Raw genomic sequence first — 24,884 nt, forward strand, 5'->3', positions numbered from 1 at the left:
TATAGAACTGTTTCAACAGCTGTCTTTTTAAGTCCATGGGAAAATTCATAACCTTTGTGACTTGTGGGTTTTGTCAATATATCATGTTCTGGGGTCAAAGATTGAGAGCAAGATTGATGCCATTCTTGTAAAGGTAACTATCAGCATGTAGTAAGGGCCTTACTTTTTACATTATTCTTAGTGAATTATCCAGCTACTCCTTTTGCTTTCCAATTTGAACAGGTAGCAGCGATTGGCTTGAAGCCTCATGATCACCTTGGAAAAACTTTGGCAGAAATGCAGCCTCTTTTGAACCACTTACATAGGTAAAATTCAAACTTCATGAATGGGAGATAAATGATCAACCCGTTGACTGCATTGTGAGTTCATTGTTCAGCTTGGTCATACTATTTTTGGACTACTGATGTAGTTTGGGTTTCTAGCAGTTTGTATGGTAGTAATGTATGTGGTGAAGGTGGTGAATATGAAACATTGACACTCGATTGCCTTCTCTTTAAGGTACAACTATCATCCTTTTAGCAAGACTTTTGTTCTTGTAAGGAATACTTGACCTACATCATGACATATTTGCATGACAACAATAAAAGCTTTAATTGTTTTTTTGTAGTGAGTAAATGCCTTTGGGCTTTTTATTATTTTTGGAGGTTTATATTTATTGGTTATGCAATCTTTTTGCATAAAAAGCTAGTATTTTGGTTGCAAAATAAAGCAAGAAAGGTTGTTTTGTGTTAGTGCACTACTCTAACAAAGGGACTCCAAAAGATTCACACCCAAAAAAAAAAGAATCATAATGTTTTAATTGACATTGACTCTCAATGGATTTCTTGGATCACCCAGCCATATAGTGCTGTTCATATGCATCATGATAATACATGCGTAATAATGTTTTGTGGTTCCAATATTCATGCTTAATAAGCTTAGCCTTGAGTTTAAAAGAGCTTTGTTTTTCAATGAACAAACTAGGGGATGTTAATAAAAAGTAGTACTTGTTTAGACATGTACAAGGGCATCCAATGTTAGTGTCACGAGGAAGTTTGGGCCTTTTTAAGCACAATGAAAGCAAAGTGGTCTAGCCTTCATAAGTAGGATATCATGCTAATATTTTGACTTCTGTTCTATCTGCCATTAATAGTCAAGCTGAAAGGATTGCTATACACATGATCTCAAATGATTGTAAACAAGTAAGTGTGAGAATTTCATGGTTGTGAATCGTCTCTAGAATAGAAAGGGATTTCTTTTCAGAGAACAGAAAAGATTAATAATAAGTCCTTGGAGAAAATCCCCTTGAAGAAAAATACAAAGTACAAGCAACTCTATAAAGAGTAGCTAAGTACATCAAAAATATAATGGTTGTGTGAATAAACAATTTGGTGAACTATTATGCGGGACCATTTGAGGGGCAATATGTAAGAAGGTGCTAGAGTCCATGTCCATAGGCCGGTCTATATCCTCTTCCGTCTCTTGTAGAGAGAGTGTATATCTTTGCTATGGATACATCTTGAAGATATATAGCATAGTTGCATCTTGCGGTCCAAATGTACTAGGTTATAATACTAGAAAAGATGGCAATTTGTGGACCAGTCTCAATTCCATTGATACTAGGCATGCCAAGAACTCCAAAAAGATTGCCAAACATCCCTATTTGCATACCAGGTATCATACCAATGTGATTATACATAGGGTTTTACATGCTAACTGCAATGGTACGATACATATGTTCAAGCATTCTTGGTTGAGATTCAAATGAATTAGTGCCATGCATCAAAAGAACTTGTACCATGACTAGCCATAGCTTGAAACTTTGAACTACCACCAAAGTTATAGCTTGTTGTCCAAAAGGCATAAAGTGCATTTTGAAAATTCTCATGCATTTTTGTACTAGGTCTTGATGCATACACTTGCATCTATTCACGAGATGCACTAGGTACATTTTAAGACACTGTTGTTAGCAGATTAGTCAGTTCATTAGTTCATGGTTGAGTCTGTACATGTGGTACAGTAGGCTAGACACAGAGATATTTTAAGCATTTTATTTTCCAGCATTTATTGTGTTTTGACATTATTTGCAGCCAGTCGACCAGCATTTAATGCTGGCCGACTAGTCATATTTTTGGCATTCATTTGGCCTATATATTGTAGGTTGGGCACATAGATATTTTAAGCATTTCATTTGCCAGCATTTATTGTGTTTTGGCATTATTTGCAGCCAATTGGCCAGCATTTAATGCTGGTCGACCAATCATATTATTGGCATTTATTTGGCCTATATATTGTCAAGCTCCCTCCTCCACATTCATTCATCACTTGACAGTTCTTGGAGAGAGGGAGCAGGTGCTAGTGCCTCCATAGCCGGTGACTCACATTGCTTCTGTACTGTCTCATGTCTTGGTATATGGATTCCATTTCCCAAGCATACATCTGAGTTCTCATATGTATTGTGTTCTTTCTTTCCCTTTCTCTTTTGTCTTGTGTTTCAGCAATTTATTACAGCTTATGTTTACGCTTCCATTGTTGCGCCACTTTTGACATGGTATCAAATTTCAGGATTTGTGTTCTTGCTATGTTTTCTTGCTGATTTCAAGATTGTTTTCACCCTTGTTGATTAGGTGGCTGCTGCTGCTCCAACCAGGTGACTTGTTTTCCTTGCGTTTTTTGCTGATGTCAACATCTGTCCAGCCTGTGCATCTGTTGCAGCCTATGTTTTGGTGCCTCTGCATCTCCTCCTGGCTGGGTGCTTGCATTATTAGGCCGTTTTTACTGTTTTTGGCAGTTTTTGATTGATTACTTGACTTTTTACAGTAGCTTTTGTCTTATTTTGGTTAGATTTTGGGTTATATTGTATATGAACTCTTGTTTTTTGCAGTCTGTGCTCGTGCTTTGGCTGTGTTCCCTCTCCAAATACCTTCTTTTCTCTACTTCTTTTCTAAATCCTCTACAGATGGTTGCTCCATGCACATCCACTGATGATACGCTACATGGAGATTCCCGTGAGGCTCTTGCAACTTCAGAGAGGGGTTCGAAGATGAAGAAGTCGAAGGCCTAGTATTACCATTGTGGCAAGAAAGGTCATTTAAGGAAGGATTGCAACGAGTTAGCGGCTTCTAGGAAGAATAAGGAGCAGAAGACGAAGCGGGATGTGGACTTCTTCGATGGGTCATCATTTGCCTCAGATACAAATTTCGATCCTCTGACCAAGGCGAAGTCTAAGTCGCGAAAGGGCTCTTCTTCTTCGGATCGTGGGAAGGGTTTGGTGGCCTCTTCCTCAACTGCCTTCTAGTGGTGGTGATGAGGTCATTCCTCACGACTCTCAATGCTAGTGAGGGAGTGAGAGAGGGTGATGAGATGGGGCAGCTGTGCCCCATCTATATTTTGATATAGATGCATAGGATCCAGAGAGGGACATCCATGATGCATTGACCGAAGTCTAGAGGTACAAATCCTGGTGCTGGGATTGACATCCAAGTTCATGATGGATTGGTTACGTGATAGAGAGTGGGTGGCTTTTGTCTGGAGCTCACATGAGGGGACACTTTGGCAGTCTGGCCAAAGAAGGGGAATTCATGGTCGTTTATGTGCTGCAACATTGGTGATAGGATGGTTAGGTATGCTACCTCAGAGGCATTGTTGATAGACATTGAGAGCTGTTATGATCTTCTCTATCTTCAGGAGCTGGTACGATTGACATCGACATTAGGTTCTCTCTGAGGCACCTTGGTGGTGGCTTGCGCACCTACTACTTGGGTATCCATAGTTCTACTATGATGGACATGGTTGTATGTACTATGATGCGACATTATCATTGTGTATTGTATTGTATCAGATCACCCATGATTTGAGAGAGGGCGTTAGCAGATTAGTCAGCTCATGGTTGAGTTTGTACATGTGGTATAGTAGGCTGGACATAGAGATATTTTAGGCATTTTATTTGCCAGCATTTATTGTGTTTTGGCATTATTTGCAGCCAGTCAGCCAACATTAAATGCTGGCGACCTGTCATATTTTTGGCATTTATTTGGCCTATATATTGTTAGGCTCCCTCCTACACATTCATTCATCACTTGACAGTTCTTGGAGAAAGGGAGCAGGTGTTAGTGCCTCCACAATTGGTGACTCACATTGCTTCTGTACTGTCTCATGTCTTGGTATATGGATTCCATTTCCCGAGCATACATCTGAGTTCTCATATGTATTGTGTTCTTTCTTTCCCTTTCTCTTTTGTCTTGTGTTTTAGTAGTTTATTACAGCTTATGTTTACACTTCCATTGTTGCACCACTTCTGACAATTGCCACATTCACTTTTGGAGTTACATGCTATTATAACACATTAAGAGGTGCTTTCCCCGTTTTACCCTTGTTGACAAATTTTGGTAAACACATAAATTCAAGAAAATGTGGGTTCTTGGTAAGATGAGACAAAATATTCACTATTGCCATGAGTTTAGGCTTGAGTTGGGGATTTGAATTCTCTTCCTCTTGCCAATTTTCAGCATCTAGAGGCATTGAAGTACCGACTTCATGAACAAACCCAACATTTTCAACATGTTGCCTATGTTGAAGGCCCATTTCATGATGGGCAATACATTATTTCCCTTGTGTTTTGAATCATCTGGCAAAGAGGCATCATCATAATGAGAATTTTCATTGCTTTATACATGATTGTTGAATTTTCATGACAATTGAGAACAATTTGCTTGCAAGCAAGTACCACTTATTGAGCAAAAAAATGCATTACAAACTTATTAGCTCTTTAAAAACAGCCCCAAAACATGCAGATTACCCAAAGTTTCCATAAATGGTGCATAGTCCTAGAGAATGCAAGCGTCCCATGAGCCGATCCACTCATCTATAAATAGAGGGGCTTCCCATCACTTAGTTTCATCCCTTGTTTTGCACGTTACTCCCAATTCATCATCGTGTGGTTGCTAGCTCTTCCTTTTGCTATTGCCTACTCCTTCCTTTGCGACCATCTGAAGGTTGCCCACACTTGCGTTTGGTTCCAATTGTTGTCACCATCACTCTAAATCTCTATTTGACTGTTGCAACCCTTGTTTAAGTGTTTCTAGTTGTTGCCCTAATCATAGGACCTAGTAGACTGCTGCGTTTTCATCCCTACAAGCTGCCTTGCTCATGGAGCACTTTTCAACATTGGCGTGATCTGTGTTTGCATCTACAACATATTGTTTTTTCATTTTCAATGCTTTTCTTCATTAGCCTCTGCTCCAATTGGTGGTTATTGCAGTCGGGGTATGAAACGTCCCCTAGGATCCAACCTACACACGAGATACGACGCAAGCCAAGCTCACAATAAAAGGGATTGGACATCGAACGATTGGACATCGAACTCACCTTCTAGCCATAGAGCCAAACGGGTTCACCTCAGAGCCTGGGAGCTAGCAACACTTCGGGTTATGATCACATCCCAAATGCGTCGGCCAACAGGCCAAGAGTCCAAGAGTGGTGATTACACAAAAAAATGTGCACAATAGGGCCTTGAGTCCTATAAATAGAAGTTGGCTACCCTAACCTTGAAGCATCCTTAGTACATTTGCACTAAGTCACTTCGTAACCACCATGGTAATGTTAGCGGATATGTCAGTACATATATGAGCTTGTGCATGTTCCATTGGGCTGGGCACAATAAGATATTTTAGGCATTTTATATTTGTCATTTTTCATGGTGATTTAGGCATTTATTGCTAGTTGACCCGATCATAAGGATGGCATATTTCTGGCCTATTTATTTAGGCATTGCCTCCTCTTGTGTCATTCATTGTATCACTATAGATTTCCATGGCAGGGACTGGTGGAGAGAGGGAGCTAGTGCTATTACCCATACGGCTGGTGACTCACGTTGTCTATGTACTATCTCATATTGTGGTACATGGATTCCATTTCTCAAGTATCTTTTTCTTTTTGAGTTCTTGTTCATTGTTCTTCTTTCCCTTGTAGTGTTCTTTTTTTCACTTCTCTCTTGTGTTATACAGTCCATTATAGTAATACTCTGTTGAGATATTTGCAATCACACCCACTATGGCCTCTTTGTATGAGGCAGTTTAGGCTCAGGACATGCAGGGAGACTGAATCCCATATGCACAGAAAGGGGAACTGCTACCCATCCAACAACTATAAAGCATTGTCTTGACTACCACTTTGATATATGATGAATGCAATATTATGATGCTTTCCCATTTTAGTTAGTGTCTTGGTCATTGCTAGACTTATACTCAAGATTGTGTTTATGAGTCGAAGTCTCAATCTTGGAACCTAATTCACTTGTGTAACAGGTCAAGTCGTGTCTATGTTATCATGAGCTTAATCTTCCTCTTCGATCCACCATAGCCACTGCCATGCTCTAGATTCCGCGTCTTTTCACATGGTATCAGAGCCATGGTGAGCATGGCATACATCAGTTCAGATCAGTAAATCCCCCTTCCAGCCTCTCTCCAACTTTGCTCAGCCCAAGTTCAACCAATGAGTTCATTTTCTTACTCTATCTTTACCAACCTTCCATGGCAGCCATAGCCAGGCACTACCAACCTTGGTTGGAGCTCTTATATCTCCACATCCAGCTCATATCAACTCTCGATTCCTTTTGGGAACTTGTTTCTCTGCTCAAGGTGTTGGTTCTTGGCACCTCAGAGTGCAACATTGGCCATCATAAGTTTCAACGTTGCTGAAATTTTGTCACACTGTCCAGAACTACGCTTGTATTGATCGTAGGCCTTGATCTCTCTCCACAGTCCGTGATGTTGATGGCCATCATAGGGTTTTGATAGAGCATCAAGTCAGCTTCATTTTCATAAAAAAAGTTTCAAAAATTATGAAGTATAGCTCCTGCAATGTCATAAAAACCGGGCCATTGTCAGAAACCCTAACTGTGACTCCATAGCCATTTTCACCTAAGCTCAAAAATCTCATCATTTTCTCTCTCCTGCCACCTGGAGCAACCCATTGCCACTCTGATCTACTATCCTAGTATCAAATCAAGGAGGGGAAGGACTTGGAAAGATCGAAGAAGAATCGACGACCCCGAACTAAGAAGATTCAAGTTTGACATCAACTTAGACATAGTCTTTACATAGTGTGTTTTCACACTATTATTACTTGTGTCTCTTGACAAACTGTAATCTGCTCTTCCATTGATAAAATTTGAGAATTTTAGAGTTGATTTGCTGTTGATCCTTGGTCATGACAATGACAAACAAGATCTTAATGTGGATGCAAAGCAACATTACTTTTGTTGCTCACTTGCAGTACATAGAAGTCTTGTTTGCATCACTTGTAGGTAATGTTGGAGTTGCCTATACCAAAGAGCAGTCAATGATCTTATCTGAAGACCTTGAAGATGCTTCAGACACACTACTCAGCATGCCAAAGATGATACCTTTGCTTGAGGGGGACATGAACACGAAGACTAATGCAACTAATGCAATCAAAGTCAATAAAGAAGAAGTCCAGGAGAACTTAGAAGAAGAGGACCAAAAGATCAAAGCGGTGGACAATGAAGCTGTAAGCAAGAAGAACAAGTACAAGATCAAAAAGAGCAAGTTGGACTATACCGACAAGAAGACCTGCAATGAATTGAAGATCTATGTAAAAAGAAATGCTGAAAACCGCAAGGACCTCATGGTCCTTGACCCAAATTTTTATTGACTTTTTAAGCCTTGTATTGCCTAGCCCAAAATGCTCCTGTCATAAGCTTGTGAACTCCTCATGTAGCCTTGTACTACAGCCTCTGTACACTTTGTGAGGCCCTTGTTACAGTCTTTGGATGTCCACTATGTTTATGGTACCCACACTTAGCCTTTTTTGCAACAACCTTTGGTGTTTTGCCATGTTTATGGTGTGTCCACACTTTACAGGTGTTGCTCTCACTAAAGCCTCTATACACTTTGTACTTTCTGGTTGTGATTGAGGAGGGGTGTTGAGATATTTGCAATCACACTCACTATGGCCTCTTTGTATGAGGCAGTTTAGGCTTAGGACATGCAGGTAGATTGAATCCCATGTGCACAGAAAGGGAAATTGCTACCCATCCAACAACTATAAAGCATTGTACTTGACTACCGCTTTGATATATGATGAATGCAATATCATGATGCTTTCCCATTTCAGTTAGTGTCTTGGTCATTGTTAGTCTTATATACAAGATTGTGTTTATGAGTCCAAGTTTCAATCTTGGAACCTAATTCACTTGTGTAACAGGTCAAGTTGTGTCTATGTCATCATGAGCTTAATCTTCCTCTTCGATCCACCATAGCCACTGCCATGCTTTAGATCCCGCGTCTTTTCACATATTCTACGCTTTCGTTGTTGCATCCACTTGTGACATGGTATTAGATTTCAAGATCTACGCTCCTAGTGCTACGTTCTATTGATTACATGTCCTTCTCTACCCTTTGTTGCTCAGGCGATCCCTGGTGCCAATCATGCTGTTTACAGTTCGATAGATCTGCCTTTTCTGCATTTAATGGATCGCTAGCCTGCATTTCATACTCCTGCAGCTGTGTTTTCAGTCAGCTTCTCGTATGCTGCCCCAGCAGCTCTTGAACTGCAGGCGATTGCTGTCTTTTGCTCAGCGTACCTGCGTTTTCAGCATTTGCTGTTGGTATTGGATTTCAGGTTGGGCTTTGCTCTTGTTTGGTGATCAGCCATCTGAGGTGTGTTGGTGCTGATTTCTTCTGCTGCAGATCTGCATTTTGAGTTTTTTGATGCTGTTTGGCCTTTTTGGATGGCTGGGATTGTGTTTAGGGGCCTCCCTTCTAGCTTGCTAGTACAAGTGATATAGGACATTCCTCACAATTCTCCAATGCTAGAGAGGGAGTGTGAGAGGGTGGTGAGGTGGGAAATTTGTGCCTCATCTATATAGATATATAGGTGCGCAGGATCTAGAGGGGGATTTCCTTGACTCTTTGATCGAAGCTAGGCAAATTTTCAAACCTTGGAGCTAGATTGACATCCAGGTTCATGATGAGCTGTTTGATAGAGACCGAGCTTGGCTCCTAGTCCGAGTTTCATGAGGGGGACACTGGTGATTTGGCCAAATGATGGGGAATCCATGGTCATTTACGTGTTGTGGCATTGGTGACAGGATGGTTACATGTGCTATTTCAGAGGCATTGTTGACATTCGTAGAGAGGTGCTATGATTCTTTTCTATTTTCAGAAGTTGGTATGGTCGAGATTAACATCAGGTTCTCTTCGAGGTACCTTGGTAGTGACTTGCCCACCCACCACTTGGATATCCATGGTTCTATTTGATGGATATTGTTGGATATACTGCGATGGCTTATTATTACTGTATAGTGTTAGCGGATATGTCAATTTATGTATGAGTTTGTGCATGTTCCATTGGGCCAAGCACATTTAGATATATATTTTAGGCATTTTATATTTGTCATTTTCATGGTGTTTAGGTGTTTATTGCTGGCCAATGAACATGTAATGTTGGTTGACTTGTTCATAGTGATAGCATATTTTTGGCTTGTTTATTCGGACACTTCCTCCTCCTATGTCATTCATTGTATCACTTTGCATACTTTCATAGTAGGGACCAGTGGAGAGAGGGAGTCGGTGCCAATACACATACAACTGGTGACTCACATTGTTTTTGTATTGTCTCATGTCTTGGTATATGGATTCCATTTCCTAAGCATCTTTTTCTTTTTGAGTCCTTGTGTTGTGTTTTTCTTTTCCATGTAGTGTTTATTCTTTTCTCTTTACTCTTGGGTTAACTTGTGCAACGTTCTTCTTTTCCTTGCAGTGTTGGTTCTTTTCTCTTCACTCTTGGGTTATGCAATCTATTATAGGAGTTTATGCTTCCATTGTTGCGTCTGCTTCTGACAGATCAATGCTACTAGCGCCCATGTGGATGTCAAGGGATGTAACACTTCCTCCCTTTATGAATGATTGCTGTCCTCAATAATATTCTCATGAATGAAGTAAGGAAAATGTCTCTTCAGTGTTCCCAAGTAGCATGGGGGGAGGGGGGGGGGGTTTTCCACTTGGCCAAACACTTTGGATAAACGGTTTAATGGGATTGTTTCGTCCTAAGGTCAAGAACCAATTCGGGTTCAAGTGAAATATAAGGAGGAGTATCCTCAAGCTGCAGGACTTTCTTAATGGGAATAATTAGTTCACTTTGTCCCAATCTTTCTTTCAAATGATTCACATAGAACACAAGGTGAACTTGAATTTTTGAAGGTAAATCTAGCTCATAAAATACACTATTTATTTTCTTGATAATCTAGAAAGGATCACAATATTTCGAAGATAATTTATAACACTTACTAGTGGTCATTGAAACCAAGTCTTTTGGGACTTATGCTCTCTTAGAGCTCCTAAGGAGTACGATATTGGTTAGTATAAAACATGGCACAATCTTGGGCTGTTTTAATGCTTTTCCTAGCGATTGTTAACATCTTCTGTATACCATGCAGAAAGTCAACTACGGACTGCAATTTCACTCCCTTAAGCTTTGTGGCAAGTGGTGGTTTCGACTCGTAACCGTACATTTGTGAGAGTGCGCAGCGAAAGAAGAACACGAACACAGAGGAGAGGAGAGAGGAAGCAGAGAATGAAGGAAGAAAATCTGCACTGACTGAGATGAATGCTGAATACACTGGAATGGACAGAACAGTCCCTGCACGCAGCCCGGAGCGTCAGTGAGGGAACCAGGACAGACTGGAAGCAGAGGCAGCACCAATGCCGGAGACGGAGATGGAGGGAGCAGTGCTGAACCTGCAGAGCATGAATGAGTGAATGCTGGACTGACTGGGGGGGCAGCTATAAATAGCCCCCAGCCAGAAAACTGGCCGACCAGCTAAACTGGCGGACCTGGCCAGATCTGGCCGACTATGGCCAGATCTGGTCCGACTGGCCAGTTCTGGTCCGACTGACCAGAACTGGTCCGACTGCCCAAAATAATGGGCAGTCACCCCAAAAACAGCCCAGATCTGGGCTGTAAAATGCCCAGGGCTGCATGCTGACTAAAGCAGCCTGAAAACACACTGACAGAGCTCCTCTGTCTCCTGTCAGACTCTGACAGGAGCTCACAACCAGGAGATGACAGACTGAGACTAAATAAGAGCAGGCTAACAACATTAGCATAAATGTGCTATAACTAGTAGTCGAATGCTTAGCACAATTATAAGAAAACTCAATCTAAGGAAAATAACACTCCGAATTAGTTTGTCTCTCTGAGATATATGCATGTTACATATTCTCCATAATTTTATTCGTCCATTCGATCTATCCATCGGTTTGAGCATTTTTTGAGAATAATATGGATAATTAAGTTTTTAGTTTTTGAAAAACTGTTTGTTAGAAATAGATAGTGAATGTAGAATCTTGATCATTGATATTATTGTGGAATGGATTGAGTCATTTTTGTCAATTGGTCGACCACAATCCAAATTATGTCATGACCTTGATTTACACGGGGTGATTTTTCTACAAAATCCATAGAAATGCTACTCCACTTTTTATCAGGAATTTGTAAATGATGCAATATCCTTGTCTGTTTCTGCAATTCAACTTCATTAAGTTGACATTGCAGGTTCTCACGCATATAACACTGAATGATAGTTTTAATACGTGGCTAACAAAAGTAGCCATTAACCAAGGCCAAAGTTTGATGTATACTAAGGTATCTAGTGCTTGACGCATCGTGAGTTTTATTGCGGATATCTTAATTATCGGGCACACACACATTGCCTTGTTTAAAAAGCAATCCATTACGAATGGAATAGTTTTTTGCCATCTTTCTCTCAGTAGCTAGCTTTTGGGTGTCTAGACCACCAAAGCTTTCCAAGCTACTAGATCTCCCTTGAACAAGTTGCTAGATCTTACTAAAGTGAAAATTGTTTTGGCAACACTCTTTGAAAAAAAGATAGAAATCAATCAAGATTTTAGAGAAGGATAAGCCAATAGCTTTAGGAATTTGACTAAGAGCACCGACAACCATATTAGATGCACCCTAGCCCAAGAAGAATCATAACTGCAAGTGTAAAAACAATAGTCACGGTCAACAAGAAAGGATGCAAAGCTTGTAGCAATAGAAGGTGCATCAGAAATAGACATCCTTGACTGCTTCTTTTTCTCCTTGGCAATGTGCTTCTTACATTTCGTGATGTAGTGACTTGGCTTTTTACAATAATGGCGCTTGCCCTTCTTGGCTTGTGCGCCCCCTGTTTCTTGTTGCTTTGTAAAGTACTTGAGCTTCCGGAACTTTGCGGAGCATTTCTAAACTAGCTGCCCTTGTCCTTCTGTCTAGCTATAAAAGCCTATTTAGAGGCTACAACATCCACCCCATTGTTCTTTCTTGCTCGATCTTCTTCTAGGAGCAAACTAACCAACTGAAGAAAGGTAAGTGGTTGTGGAGAAATTCTCATGGTGAGATTCAAGGCCATGTGAAAGGCCAATACAAGAGGGTGGCAAGGAATTCAAAGTAGTAGAGATCATCTGTGCATCATAATAATACTCATCTACATTCATTAACTGCTTACGCAAGTCTTAAATTTTGTTAAGATGATCCCGCATGGCATCACCTTCAGCCATCTTCACATTCTCAAGATCCTTTTTCAAGAAAGAGATGCGTGTCTCATTTTTTCCAACAAACATTTGCTCAAGTGTGAGCCACATGAAGAAGCAGTAAACCATATATGTAGGATTATGGACTGCTGAACTGCTAATGCAATTAGTGACAATGCTTGAGCATTCCGTGTGTCCCAAGCCTTTTGTGCAACTGATCTTTGGGGAAGTGGCTGAGCTGGAGTTGGCCTTTGACCATGTCCTCCTTGGGGAGGTGTTGTAGGAGCCACAACTCTAGGACAAACTCTTCACCACTAACATAATCCTAGTGATTTTTTGCAATTAGCACATTCTTCATCATGAAGGACCATAGAGAATAGTTATTGCCATCCAATCTATCCATTTTGGAAACATATGTGAATACATCACTTTGTCCTTGATTGGCCATGATGCAAGGGCAAGAACCAAGCTGGAACAACTTGGGAATATGCAAATTTCTAGAAATTACAGTATACACCAAGCTGCAATTAGCAAAACTGTGTCACACTTGATCACAATTGTCCAATGTACAGGCTATCCAATGCAAAACAATGCTCACCAGTACAACAAATGCAAAAACCCTAAAATTTTGCTGTCCAAAATGCACAATTTCAGTCTATTTCAGACAGAATCTTTGGTACATGTGCCAATGTTTGCTAAACAACTAAAAGCCTGAAATTTCAGTCTATTTCAGACAGAACCTTCGGTACATGTGTCAATGTTTGCTAAACAACTAAAAGCCTCAAATTTTTTGACCCAAATCCCAAGAAATTTCTGCAACGTGTGTGCCCAAAAGCACGTCCAGGAGCAGAAATGCACTCGGGCAAAAGCCCCAATTTTGTAGTTCAAATTTTTGAATAAAAAATAAATAAATGTCTCCTCTTACCTTCAATGTTGGCGGCTTCGTAAGGTGGGAGGATGTTAACGGCTTGGAGGAGTGGGAGGATTTTGGCAGTCCTAGCTGACAGGGATGGTGGCACTGACCAAAAGCAGGTGGGTCTAGCGGATAGGGGCGGTGTAGAAGCATGTGGCGGCAGCTTTGGAGACTGGTGACTGCATTGTAGCCGTTGGCTAGGCTGGTGGCATAGGTAAACATGGGGTGGTGCTGTGACCAGTGGGTGGAGCTGGCGTTGGTGGTGGGGGCTACGACAGTTGGTGGCAGGGGTTGCGACTGGACTAGGGGCTGCAGACGGGCAAGCCTGCAGGGTGGCAATCTTGGACTGTTGTAGCTCTGATACAAGGCTGCTGGCGGCAACTAGACAAGCTAGAGGTAGAGGTTGATGACCTTGGAGTGGAAAGCTGGATCGTGCTCAACTTGAGCTCTCATACCAAATGTGAGATTGGAGATGAAAGCTCTCAATTGAAAGTATAGAATAGACAGTAGAGAGAGAGTGTATGAAGACACAACTTGACACATGATGTAATTTCCAAGTGTGTAAGTGAAAGTACAAAGTACAACCCTTAGACCTTAGGATTGTTAAGGTGTGTTTACACCTGAAAGGTGTAAAGTATGGTAAGTCACCGAACTGTGTGACATAAGCATAGAAAGTAATGTAACTAGGGGAAAAACCCTCTTGTAAGGAGAGTAAAAAGTGCTAGAGTGTCTTGTGGATCATCAACACAGCTCTGTGAGCTTTTACTTTAGTTATCTAAGTAGCAAAATATGCCACCACATTGTGAGAACATATAAAAGCAACTTCTTCTATTGTCTTGTTATACAAGTTTCATTACACATAGTTTAGGCATAAGACATAAACCATCAATAATGAAAGTTGTTCTGGTCAATTTCTTTATTACTATCCCCATAAGGATTCTGACTTCCGCAAAGGTGTCTCGTCCTTGCAAGGACTCCTGACCTTTCAAGGTCATTCCACCTCTCGACTAGTATTCATGGTTGTCCATCCCAAATCAATGAAGGGATCACAAATCTCTACATCTGTCATAGGTTGTTGAGGGATTTATTGGCTTAGAGTCTCTCTAAGCTCCTCCCCCTAAGGTAATATAGCAACAATGTGCTTGGCCTTTTTCACCTCTTAGCTCCCGGCCTTGGATACCAAGTAGTGCCCTTTTGGATTTATTTCAATCGCTTTAGCATTCTTGTTACACCTTGGGGTGAGCCGAATTGCTAGGCTTTGTTGATCACACAGATTGAACCACCACTTTTCCTCTTTCTGTTGATCCTATGGATCCAATAGCTACTTATCCTTGTAAATCATTTGCTTAGTTTACAAGCATAATCATAAAATAGGTATACCAACACAAGGTACATAATCTTTTCGTAATACTTTCAACTCAAATAAGATTAAGTAATTATAAAATAAACAACTCTTGATTCTCACGACTTGGTATGAAATGGTTTGTATCCTTGATGCCATCTTCCAAGTTCTTCATTGAAGAGTCTTCCTTGAGTTCTTGAGAAGTGCCTTATCTAATGATCTTCTTAATTTCATGACGTCTCTTAGGGGCCATCGTTTGGAATAAATTTGATAGAGCTTCCACACAATTGTTGAAAAGAGAGAAAAAACTAGGCGGATAAGAGAGAAAAAACTTGGTGGGTTTTAGCAAAGGGAGCACTATGTATTAAGCCTTGGGGTGTGTCCAATTGCTAGGCTTTGTTGACCACCACTTTTCCTCTTTTTGTTGATCCTATGGATCCAATAGGTACTTATCCTTGTAAATCATCTGCTTAGTTTACAAGCACAATCATAAAGCAGGTATACCAACACAAGGTACATAATCTTTTCGTAATACTTTTAACTCAAATAAGATTAAGTAATTATAAAATAAACAACTCTTGATTCTCACGACTTGGTATGAAATGGTCTGTATCCTTGATGCCATCTTCCAAGTTCTTCATTGAAGTGTCTTCCTTGAGTTCTTGAGAAGTGCCTTATCTAATGATCTCCTTTATTTCATGACGTCTCTTAGGAGCCATTGTTTGGAATAAATTTGATAGAGCTTCCACACAATTGTTGAAAAGAGAGAAAGACCTAGGTGGATATCTACAAAGTTTTTGCATGACTTTAGAGAAGAGAGAAAAAACTTGGTGGGTTTCAGCAAAGGGAGCACTATGTGTTAAGCTAAAAAGGATGCTTACGCATTAAGTCTTCATTAGCTCATTAAAATAGCCCCAAAACTAAAAAGATTACCAAAGTTTTTGTGTCCCATAAGCAAACACTCAAAACTTTGGGAGGATCCACATCTATCAATAGGAGGTTGCCTAGCCACTTAGATCATCCATGTATTTGTAGGTTAACCCAGTTCTTCTCAACCTCCATCCATTAGGCACCTCATTCAGCCTATTGTCGTGGTTATCTGTAGCTATTGTCCTTCGGCTTGGTGTACATTTACCCTAGCTTGTTGATGCCATCATCATCTACAATATGTCGTTTTTGCATCTTCAGTACTTTTCTTCACGAGCCTTTGCTCCAATTGGTGATTACCGCACTTAGGATTTGTCTTTAGTGGATGACACACCTTGACACCTCCCTCAGTTCGCTCCCATCAAAGCCATCGGTTGTTGGACAGCTCTTACCTTGAGCATCTTGTACACCTATTCATTTACAACATTCATTCATGTACTTAATTATTATCTTTTATTTTTGTGTTTGTGTTTGAGTTTTGTGTGTTTCAAACATGGTTATACACTCGGTGTTTTCTTTTGTAGACCCTAATTTATCTCTGCATGGTAGAGCCGGTGCTCTTCTAAAGAGTTTACTTGCGGCTATCATGGATTGCTTGGTTTATTCTTGCTTACATTGGCTCAGACTACTCCATCTTTGGATTCTTTGACGTTTTCTTAGATTAGTCCTTCTATGGAGGCTCTGTTGAGGCATTATGGTCTTGATTTGGAGAACTAACCTTCCCCACATCCGCAAGTGTGCCATTTGTTTCTTTGGTCTTGTTGTGTGGGTAATCCCCCCCTCTTGCACATTGTACCACCCTCCTTGATTGCTCAAACACATGAATCCTTTTCTTGTGCTGATATCACTTCCTTCTTTGAAGGACTCAGATATGATGGGCTGTCCGCTTCCAAGGGGTCAAATTATTTAAAATAGGTTTAAATTTAATCTTCTCTCTCTCTCTCTCTCTCTCTGGACCATATTCTCACACTTAAGAGCCATTATTGAGGTGGGTGGAGCCCAAGACAAGAGGATCTATTGTTGCTTTGTAGACTTTCGCAAAGCTTTTGATACAGTGCCTCATACACGCAACATGGAGAGATTGCAGGACATTGGAGTACTAGAGGGTATACGATGGGGTGTCTATGGATTATATGAGGCAGTGCTAGGTCATGTATGAGCACTTGGGGGGCTCTCAGAGAGGATTGACAATACCATAGGAGTGAAACAAGGATGTCCACTTTCACCCACGTTGTTTGGTCTATACATAGATGAAGTGTCTGATTACATAGACCAAGGAGGAGGAGTCGGAGCCAACCTGGCAGGGGTGCTGATACCGATATTATTGTATGGAGATGATATTGTTCTCATTTCAGTTTCACCGGAGGGATTGTAGTGCCATCTAGATGCTTTGCACATCTTCTGAGAGAAAGATCTCACAATGAACCTTGGGAAGACCAAAACCATGGTTTTCAATACTTCAGTAGCATGGGTGACTAGATCTATGTACCGGTTCACATTTGGGGGAGACATACTGGAGCATACGAGGGAATATGTCTATTTGGGAGTCACCTTCTCTGGCCCACGTTTTTCGTTGAGAGGGGCATCAAAGGCATGTTTGGCACATGGATACGCATCACTAGGGGCACTCGAGAGTCAATGTGCTTACATACAGTTTCAAGAGCCCCGCACCAAACTCTGGTTGTTTGACACCCTAGTCACACCTACATTACTGTATGGAGCAAAGATATGGGGTTGCAGCTTGTACCACAGGCGTCTTAGCCCACTCATTGATCAAATTGAAGTAGAAAGGAATTATTACGATGGTTGGGATAGCATGGAAAGGCCATTGATCACGATGATAGCATGCATGATTAGGAGTAAGCCCTCCACCCCACATCCCATTGTCAGAGCAGAGCTAGGGGCAACATCTATAGTTACAGAGGCACTCTTTAGGGCAGTGACCTTTTGGCACAAACTATGGAAACTTCCATGCCATAGATACTCTAGATTGGCACTAACCTCATCTAGACAACTAGTAGCAGAAGGCGAGAAGAATTGTTGGTTTTCACAGATGGCTATTTGGATGAGCCTACATGGTTTGGATATTGATTGTCTTCCACCTTTGGATTATAGCCTTGACTGTCCTACACTTTCTCTCAGACGATCAGAGTTGAACCAAGTGATCAGAGCTAATATCTTGAGGATTGAGACAGCAAAGACATGGATCCATCCACCACTCCTTTGGATCGAGGATGGAGTTCTACAGAGTCATTTCTTGTGCGGCTCTGATGATGGTTTCACTATTCGGCCAGCATATATGGACACCCATCTCTCCTATAGCATACGGGTTGCTATCGGACAGATTCGCACCTCCTCACATAGGCTTCAGATGGAGACATGTAGATGGACAAATACCCTAGTAGAGGATAGGACTTACCAGCCTTGTGGTTGAGAGCTTGAGACGGAGGAGCACTACATATGCAGATGCACAGTATACTATGACATACGAGGACGGTACCACTACCTCTTTCGTGATGGATTTCGATCCCTTCGTCGCGTCATGGAGTACGTGGATCAGAGATGCCTAGGTCTCTTTCTCTTGGAGCTTGAGAGGCGCCGAACTGCACTACTGCAAGACAGGAGGCTAGCTCACCCAGAGGGACACACACAGAGAGCAGCGACATACTTCTTCTACGGAGCCGACCCTACTGACACTACCAGCCTAGCAGAGACAGAGCCACCCCGCCAGACACCTTACAGGCCACACCGTGGAGTCACATTGGATAGAGTCATTTCCCTTCGTCGAGCACAACGGCCTCGTCTACCAGGACCATGTCCGAGGAGGCCACACCACAGTCGGATCAAAGCCATTATCATGAGACATCGCAGACTCACCAGCAAGCATATCAATGAAGCAACTAGGGATTGCATCATAGCTGAGATCATGTGCAGATCTTGAGACCAGCTACAGCCCATAGTCTCCACCACACTTTTGTACATGGTTATATCAGATCTGGTTCTCCTTTCCTTTCCTTTTCTTTTCTATCGATGGAACAACACTACACATGGTTCAACTCTAGTATAGTCCCATCATATAGTTATTTTCAGTATTGTTTCATAGGCCATCCACTTATTTGTAATGTTATCTTTACCTTACTGATGAGATGACATTAGACATGGATGTACTCTGGATTTTGTCTCATAGGCCACATTGGCCTTCTGTAGATGTTAATATATCTTTCTTTCTTTCTCTTTTTGTGTGTGTGTGTGTGTGTGTGTCTCTGCCCCCCCCCCCCCCCCCCCCACCCAAAGCTCCCTCATCCACGTGGTTGGCATCGTGTCGTAGCGTGTTGATAGCTCCACCCACCACCCGTGACATGGTCCCTTGCTGTGCCTTCGGCTACCTTGTACATGCTTTCTAGCTATGAATATGACGTGATGCCCTCAAGATGGGCCCTTGTGCAAACTAGTGTGCGTGTTATGATCCGTGTCGCGTTTCGTGTTGTGTTGGGGTACTGCGTGACGTGTTGAGGGGTCAAGATGGCAGAGTTGGGGGAAGGGTCTAGAGCTGCTTCAGGGCCTAGACGGGGTCCCGTGCAAGTCTCTGAGGGTTGGACCAAAAAAAAAAAAAAAAAAAACCAGAAAAGAAAGAAAAAAACCCCACCTCACATGTCTAGTGGCCTTCATACTTGATATGGAGATGGCTATCTCACAAAAGGCCATGCAGAGGGGAAATGTTGAGGAGTCCAGAAGACTCCGGAGGTGTTCATGTTGATCAAGAAGGCATCCCTTCACCATGAGCAATCGCTTTGTCTAGCCATGTCACCTCCTCATCTCACCATAGTGCCACATGCCATTGCCCAATGGTAATTTTGTTCCTTAGTGTGTGGAGGCTGTAAAAACACAGTCTTAGTAGGATCTACTCTCGATCTCCTTAATAACCTTTGCTCTCTCTCTTTCTCTCGTAAATGCATTAATTACGAGAAACACAAAATACAAGGGAACTATATGATTGACATCACAAGAGTCACAATTGAATGAGATTGAAGAAATCACAGCATTCCAAGAAAGCAAATCATCCCTAGTAAGAATGTTTTCAAGTTGAATGATGCTAAATTGCATATGAAGCAGCCTTCTTAGGCGAGCAATGTGGTCGTGCACTCTAGAAGTAGAATAAAGAATGAATGCATTTCCAATAGTCTAGATATGCCAGCAGTCCCAAAAACACGAAGTGAAAATCCCAAGGCAAGCTTTGCCTCATATCACATGTAGGCTGCAAAAATGTGCCATGTTAGCAGTGTTCACTTAAGTTGTGCCGCACAGCAAGTTGATGCTTTGATATTGATGAAATGCCCCCCAAGACACAAGTTGTACCCATAGCAAAGTACTTCAAATGGAATGGACATGAGGTTTACCTCCTAGCCATAGAGCCAAGAAAGCTCACTCTTGTAGCTTGGGAGCTAGTAGTGAATTAGATAATGACCATGCCCAATGATGTGCATAATAGGACCATGAATCCTAACATAGGACTCAATTGCCCTAAACTCTTTAATGACCATCATGACCAATACTTCTAGCGCCCATTTGGATGTCTTAACAATGTAACAGGGAGCCTCGGCCAGTATAGGGGATATTCCATGGACTATCATATGTCATGTATGTGGATGGTGGCTGGTCGATTGGTCAGACCATATGACTCAAGGCAAATGGCTGGTGTGGGTCTCTGTCCAGTCAACCTTTGATACTATATACATAGGCTATGTTACGCTCCAGTAAATCATAGCTATTTAACACTCATATCTTCTGCATTCACTGCCCTTCATTTGACATCTGTTTAGATCACCATCTCTTTTTTTTTCGTAAATAGATCACCATCTCTCTCTCTCTCGTGCTGGCTGAGGGATGCGGAATGAGTGACTTTGTCTTTGACAGATCTTGAGACTGAGAAGCCAGCAAAATGTCAATATGGATGAAAAAGTATGACGCAGGAAGCAAAACACCGGGGATCTGGCTGATAGGCTGCGTGGCAGCAACCAGCAGCATGAGGGTGTAGACCAGGAAAATGCAGCAGTAGGATGTCTGTGGAGCAGTTGCCAAGCCTGTGTTCTTGTAGAGCAATAGAGGCAGGATGAAGCAGTAATGACTGCTGCCTAGCAGCAGCAGCAGCAGCAATCACCTAGTCTTGTCTTTTTGATTCGTTTTGGACTATGCTTCCTCAGTCTCTACCTCATGTTGACTACTCAATTGTAGGTGTGGATTTTAATATGGTTGAGGCCTTGGAGGATAGAAGGGGCAGATGCATAGATACTACGAGAGTAGGTAGCATTGGAGGATTTTATCTTTTGTAACAGAGGACAAGACCCTTGGTTCATGGCAGAGTTTGGAAGTTTTACAGGTTCTTTGCAATACTCTAGAAGAGATAGGAGAACTAGTGCCAGGATTTTTCTATTTGGACAGATTTTATATAGATGATTGGGCTTGTGACAAGGGGGTCTAGTTGGTATTTTTCCAGGAATCACTTTATCAAATCACTCACCAGTATAGTTGGTTCTTATGGAGAGAGCTCAGGAACAACTAAAAACATAAGAACTCCTTTATACGTGTTATATGAAGAGGAATTGAGGGAGGATATTACTAGGATTTGGAGGGCCAAGTCATGTTTAGTGGCCAGGGAAGCTAGAGACTTCGATGAGATTTTGCAAGAGGTGAGCTCTTTTCTTAATGAGAAGGCTAGGAGAAAAAGGGAAGGTCTCTTAGAGAAGGAGGGGGTTGTTAGAGGCTCATTGGTAGTACTTCAAAGGGAGGAGGAGAGACATCCAAGATGTAGGTGGACGGCAAAGAGGATATATCTAGCCAAAGCGGAAGTAGATGTTATGAAGGAAGTGACATCAGAGCATAAGCCTCTTTTTGGACATAGGTTGGAGATATGGTGAACAAAGAATTCTTTTGCACCACAAGCCTTGGACACCCTAGACAAGGTGTTAGGCGACTTAGAATAGTACATGGATCCCTTGACCAAGGGAAATAGGAGGTTAGTTAGTTGGCCATGGATTAGTACATTACTTTGTTGGGCATGACGATGAGGCCTCCAGGATTGAAGAGAGATAGAGATATTCTGTGGCAGAGTACCAAGAGATGGTTACAGAGAGCATGAGGATACATTTGATGGCCCCATTCTCAGAGAAGGAGATTGTTGAGGCCTTGCTAGCATTACCATTAGGGAAGTGCCCATGAGATGATGGATTGGACAAGGCTTTCTTCCTAAGCTATTGGAAATTGATCAATGCAGGACTTTTAGCAACATTTCAGGAGATTATGGCATTTGGAGATATGTTGGAAAGGATGTTAGAGGGATTGATTCACCTTATCCCAAAGGGCAGCGGAGATAGATTGGAGATCACCTAGTGGAGACCAATTGCTTTGCTTGGAACAACATATAAAATCGTAGCCAAAACAAATTGCCTCAGACTCTCTGTTGTTGCTAGACCTCATTCACCCTACCCAGATTGGTTTTGTTTAGGTGTGTAGCTTCCTTGATAGTATTTTCACCTTTTGGGAATCCATAGCTCTTGCACGATGTAGGGGAAAAACTCTCATTGTTTTACTTCTCGATTTCGAGAAGGCCTATGATAGAGTTGGTTGGGAGTTTCTAGGTGGCACCATGTTGAGGATGGGTTTGCTAAAGCAATGGATCAGAAGTGTTCGACTCTATTTTCATAAGCTCATAGCCAAGTCCTCATTGGCGGGACCAAAAGTGCCAAATTCAGTATTCAGAGGTCAGTGAGACAGGGATGCCCTCTTGCACCTCTCCTTTCCTTATTTGTTGTAGAGGCTATGAGCTCCTTCTCGAGGGATAGGAATATTGGTTCTTGAGGTATTAGACTTCCCATTCTAGAGTTTGAGGAGTTGTTGGATGTAGAGTCTGCAAATGACACATTTGTTTACCTGGATGGGGATGAGGAGTATTTTAGGGCCTTTGTAGCTGCGATGGAGGTCTTTTGAGTTTCAAGAGTTCTTATTATAATTAGCCAAATCCTACAGGTTTTGGGTTTGTGATACTCGGTAGATAGATTGGACACCACATGGGAATTTCGCTTGGGTCCCTGTGGCACTTTTGTGAGATACTTGGGCTGCCATGTAGGCATTGATATTTCTTTAGAGAAGCAGCTAGCGCCCTTATTACTTAGCATAAGACAACAACTACTATATTGGAGCACAAGAAGACTATCACTAGCAGGCATGGTGATAGTTGCAAATCAGGTTCTGTTAATCACCATGTGGTACATAACTTCTTGTTGGGCTTTCTCTAGGTCATGCATTTGGCCAAGTGAAGTGACTTATCGGGAATTTCATTTGGTTAGGTGGAGATGGTTGTCCTGCGAGGGATAACACCGCTTGGGATGTTATCATCTAGCCTAGACCGAGGGGTGGTTGGGGGGTTATTGATCCAAATAGTCAGAGTAGAGCATTGATTGTAAAGCTCATTTTTAGGGGCCTTCTTTTGAGTGAGGAGCCATGGAAGAAGTCACTATTATGGAGATTAGAGACCATTGCTCTTGCTCATGGAGGGCCGTGGCAGCCTAGCACACATTGGCTTTTTCAACATACCCAAGCTACAAGGCTTGGGAAATGTTTTGAGGTCAGATTTGCTGCATGTATTATGCGGGCATGGAGATTAGTATCCACAGGACTTCATTAGATTGACCCAATGAGTATTGAAGAGAAGTTGAGGCAGCCACTTCTTTTTTATCAGATACTCAAGACAAAGAGAGGTCACACCATTGGAGAGAGGATCCTCCTATCTTACGGGAGGTTCTCTGCACAAATAGCTTCTACAATGGGCGAGTGGTTTGCCTTTATGGAGTTGCTGGCTCATATACAAGGGCGAGAGTCACAATGGAGAGCATTAGGGAGTTGGTACCCCTTGAACGGAGGAATGACTCAATGACAGCATGGGTAGGGTTCTTTACTAGAGGGGAGATCCTTCTTGTAGTGGTAGCCACTAGTGGAGAGAGAGAGTTCACTTTTTTAGTAGAGATGGATGGCATACTTAGGTGAGAGGATCTGAATTAGTTAGAGTTTATAGGATGCTCTCGACAAAGGATTAGAATTTTGGCTCATTGTGATAGGACTTGGTACTTAGACCCACACCCTCAAACTTGTATGGAAGATGGATGGAGACATTGAGCATATAGGAGAAGGTCGGTACAAAGACTTCAATGGGATCCTAGGGAGTTGGGTATGGAGAGATCCATTTATAGAGATATCTCAAGATGTGCTCTTCTTTGGCTTTACCACTAGGTTGGGGAGGAAAATACAGATAGTACAGACTGCAGTCGGACAGTTTTTAATTATTTTTTTTCTGCAGTCGGCTGCATTTAATGCAGCTGACCTGGTGCTGGGCATTCTTTATTTCCTGGCTATTTATAGTCAGGTTGTGGCACACTCTCCCATCTATTCACTTCAGATTCTGATCTTGAGATCTGTTGGCTGAGACAGACTGTGCTCAGGTTGACGGAGATCGAGGTCATCAAGTCGGCGACATACACAGATATTTCCTCTGCCCCTTGTATATTTCTGCACTCTTATACAACATACTACACTGCAGATTTTCTGCGTTTACATTGTCTCCTTTTCTCTCTCTCCTCTCTCTGTGTTCACTCTCTCTCAGTCTTTGTCCTACGCTTCTGCATTGCTGCACTCTGACATGGTATCAGAGCGGTGAAGATGGACTGATTGAGGGCTGAACCTATCTGAAGAGGAGATTTCAGCGCGACACAAGGTTGTGTTTCTAGGATTCGAGGGCGAGCGGGAGGGCTGTGCATCAGATCAAGGCTGAAGCGAGCATGGGCGTGCGGGAAAGAAGTCTAATCGGTGAATTTGCTGTAGGTTATTGCTGCTTGAAGGGGAGGAAGGCTACGTTTGAGGCCTTCCATTGCAGATTTTACTTTTTCATCGCCTCCGGCAGGTGAAGAAGGTTTGGGCAGTGAAGAAACCAGCCCTAGAAGGCTGCATTTGCACAGTCAGAGGGGGCTGATTTTGTGTTTGTGCAAGTATTGCAGGTTAACATGTCTACAGAGACTAAATTGGAGTTTCAGGCGATAATGGACAGGAAGGTGCGTGTCTTACCGGCTCTTCCATCGGATCAAAAGCTTGATGGTGACAATTACCACATCTGGCGGGTGATGAT

General features: G+C 42.0%; 1 protein-coding gene across 2 annotated transcripts in view; it reads left to right on the plus strand.

Annotated features, from left to right (window-relative positions):
- LOC148025954 (endoribonuclease) overlaps positions 1 to 24,884 on the plus strand; it is a 35,845-nt gene that overhangs the window by 1,116 nt on the left and 9,845 nt on the right. For both annotated transcript variants that reach the window (XM_087693199.1, XM_087693200.1), the window contains exons 5-7: positions 101 to 133; positions 223 to 305; positions 426 to 498. In XM_087693199.1, coding sequence (XP_087549325.1) covers positions 101 to 133; positions 223 to 305; positions 426 to 498 — 189 coding nt within the window. The remainder of the gene's footprint in view (positions 1 to 100; positions 134 to 222; positions 306 to 425; positions 499 to 24,884) is intronic.

This window comes from Lygodium microphyllum, chromosome 14 (genome assembly GCF_053477565.2).
Source record: "Lygodium microphyllum isolate KBCC chromosome 14, Lygodium_microphyllum_v1.1.10, whole genome shotgun sequence".
Lineage (NCBI taxonomy): Eukaryota > Viridiplantae > Streptophyta > Polypodiopsida > Schizaeales > Lygodiaceae > Lygodium > Lygodium microphyllum.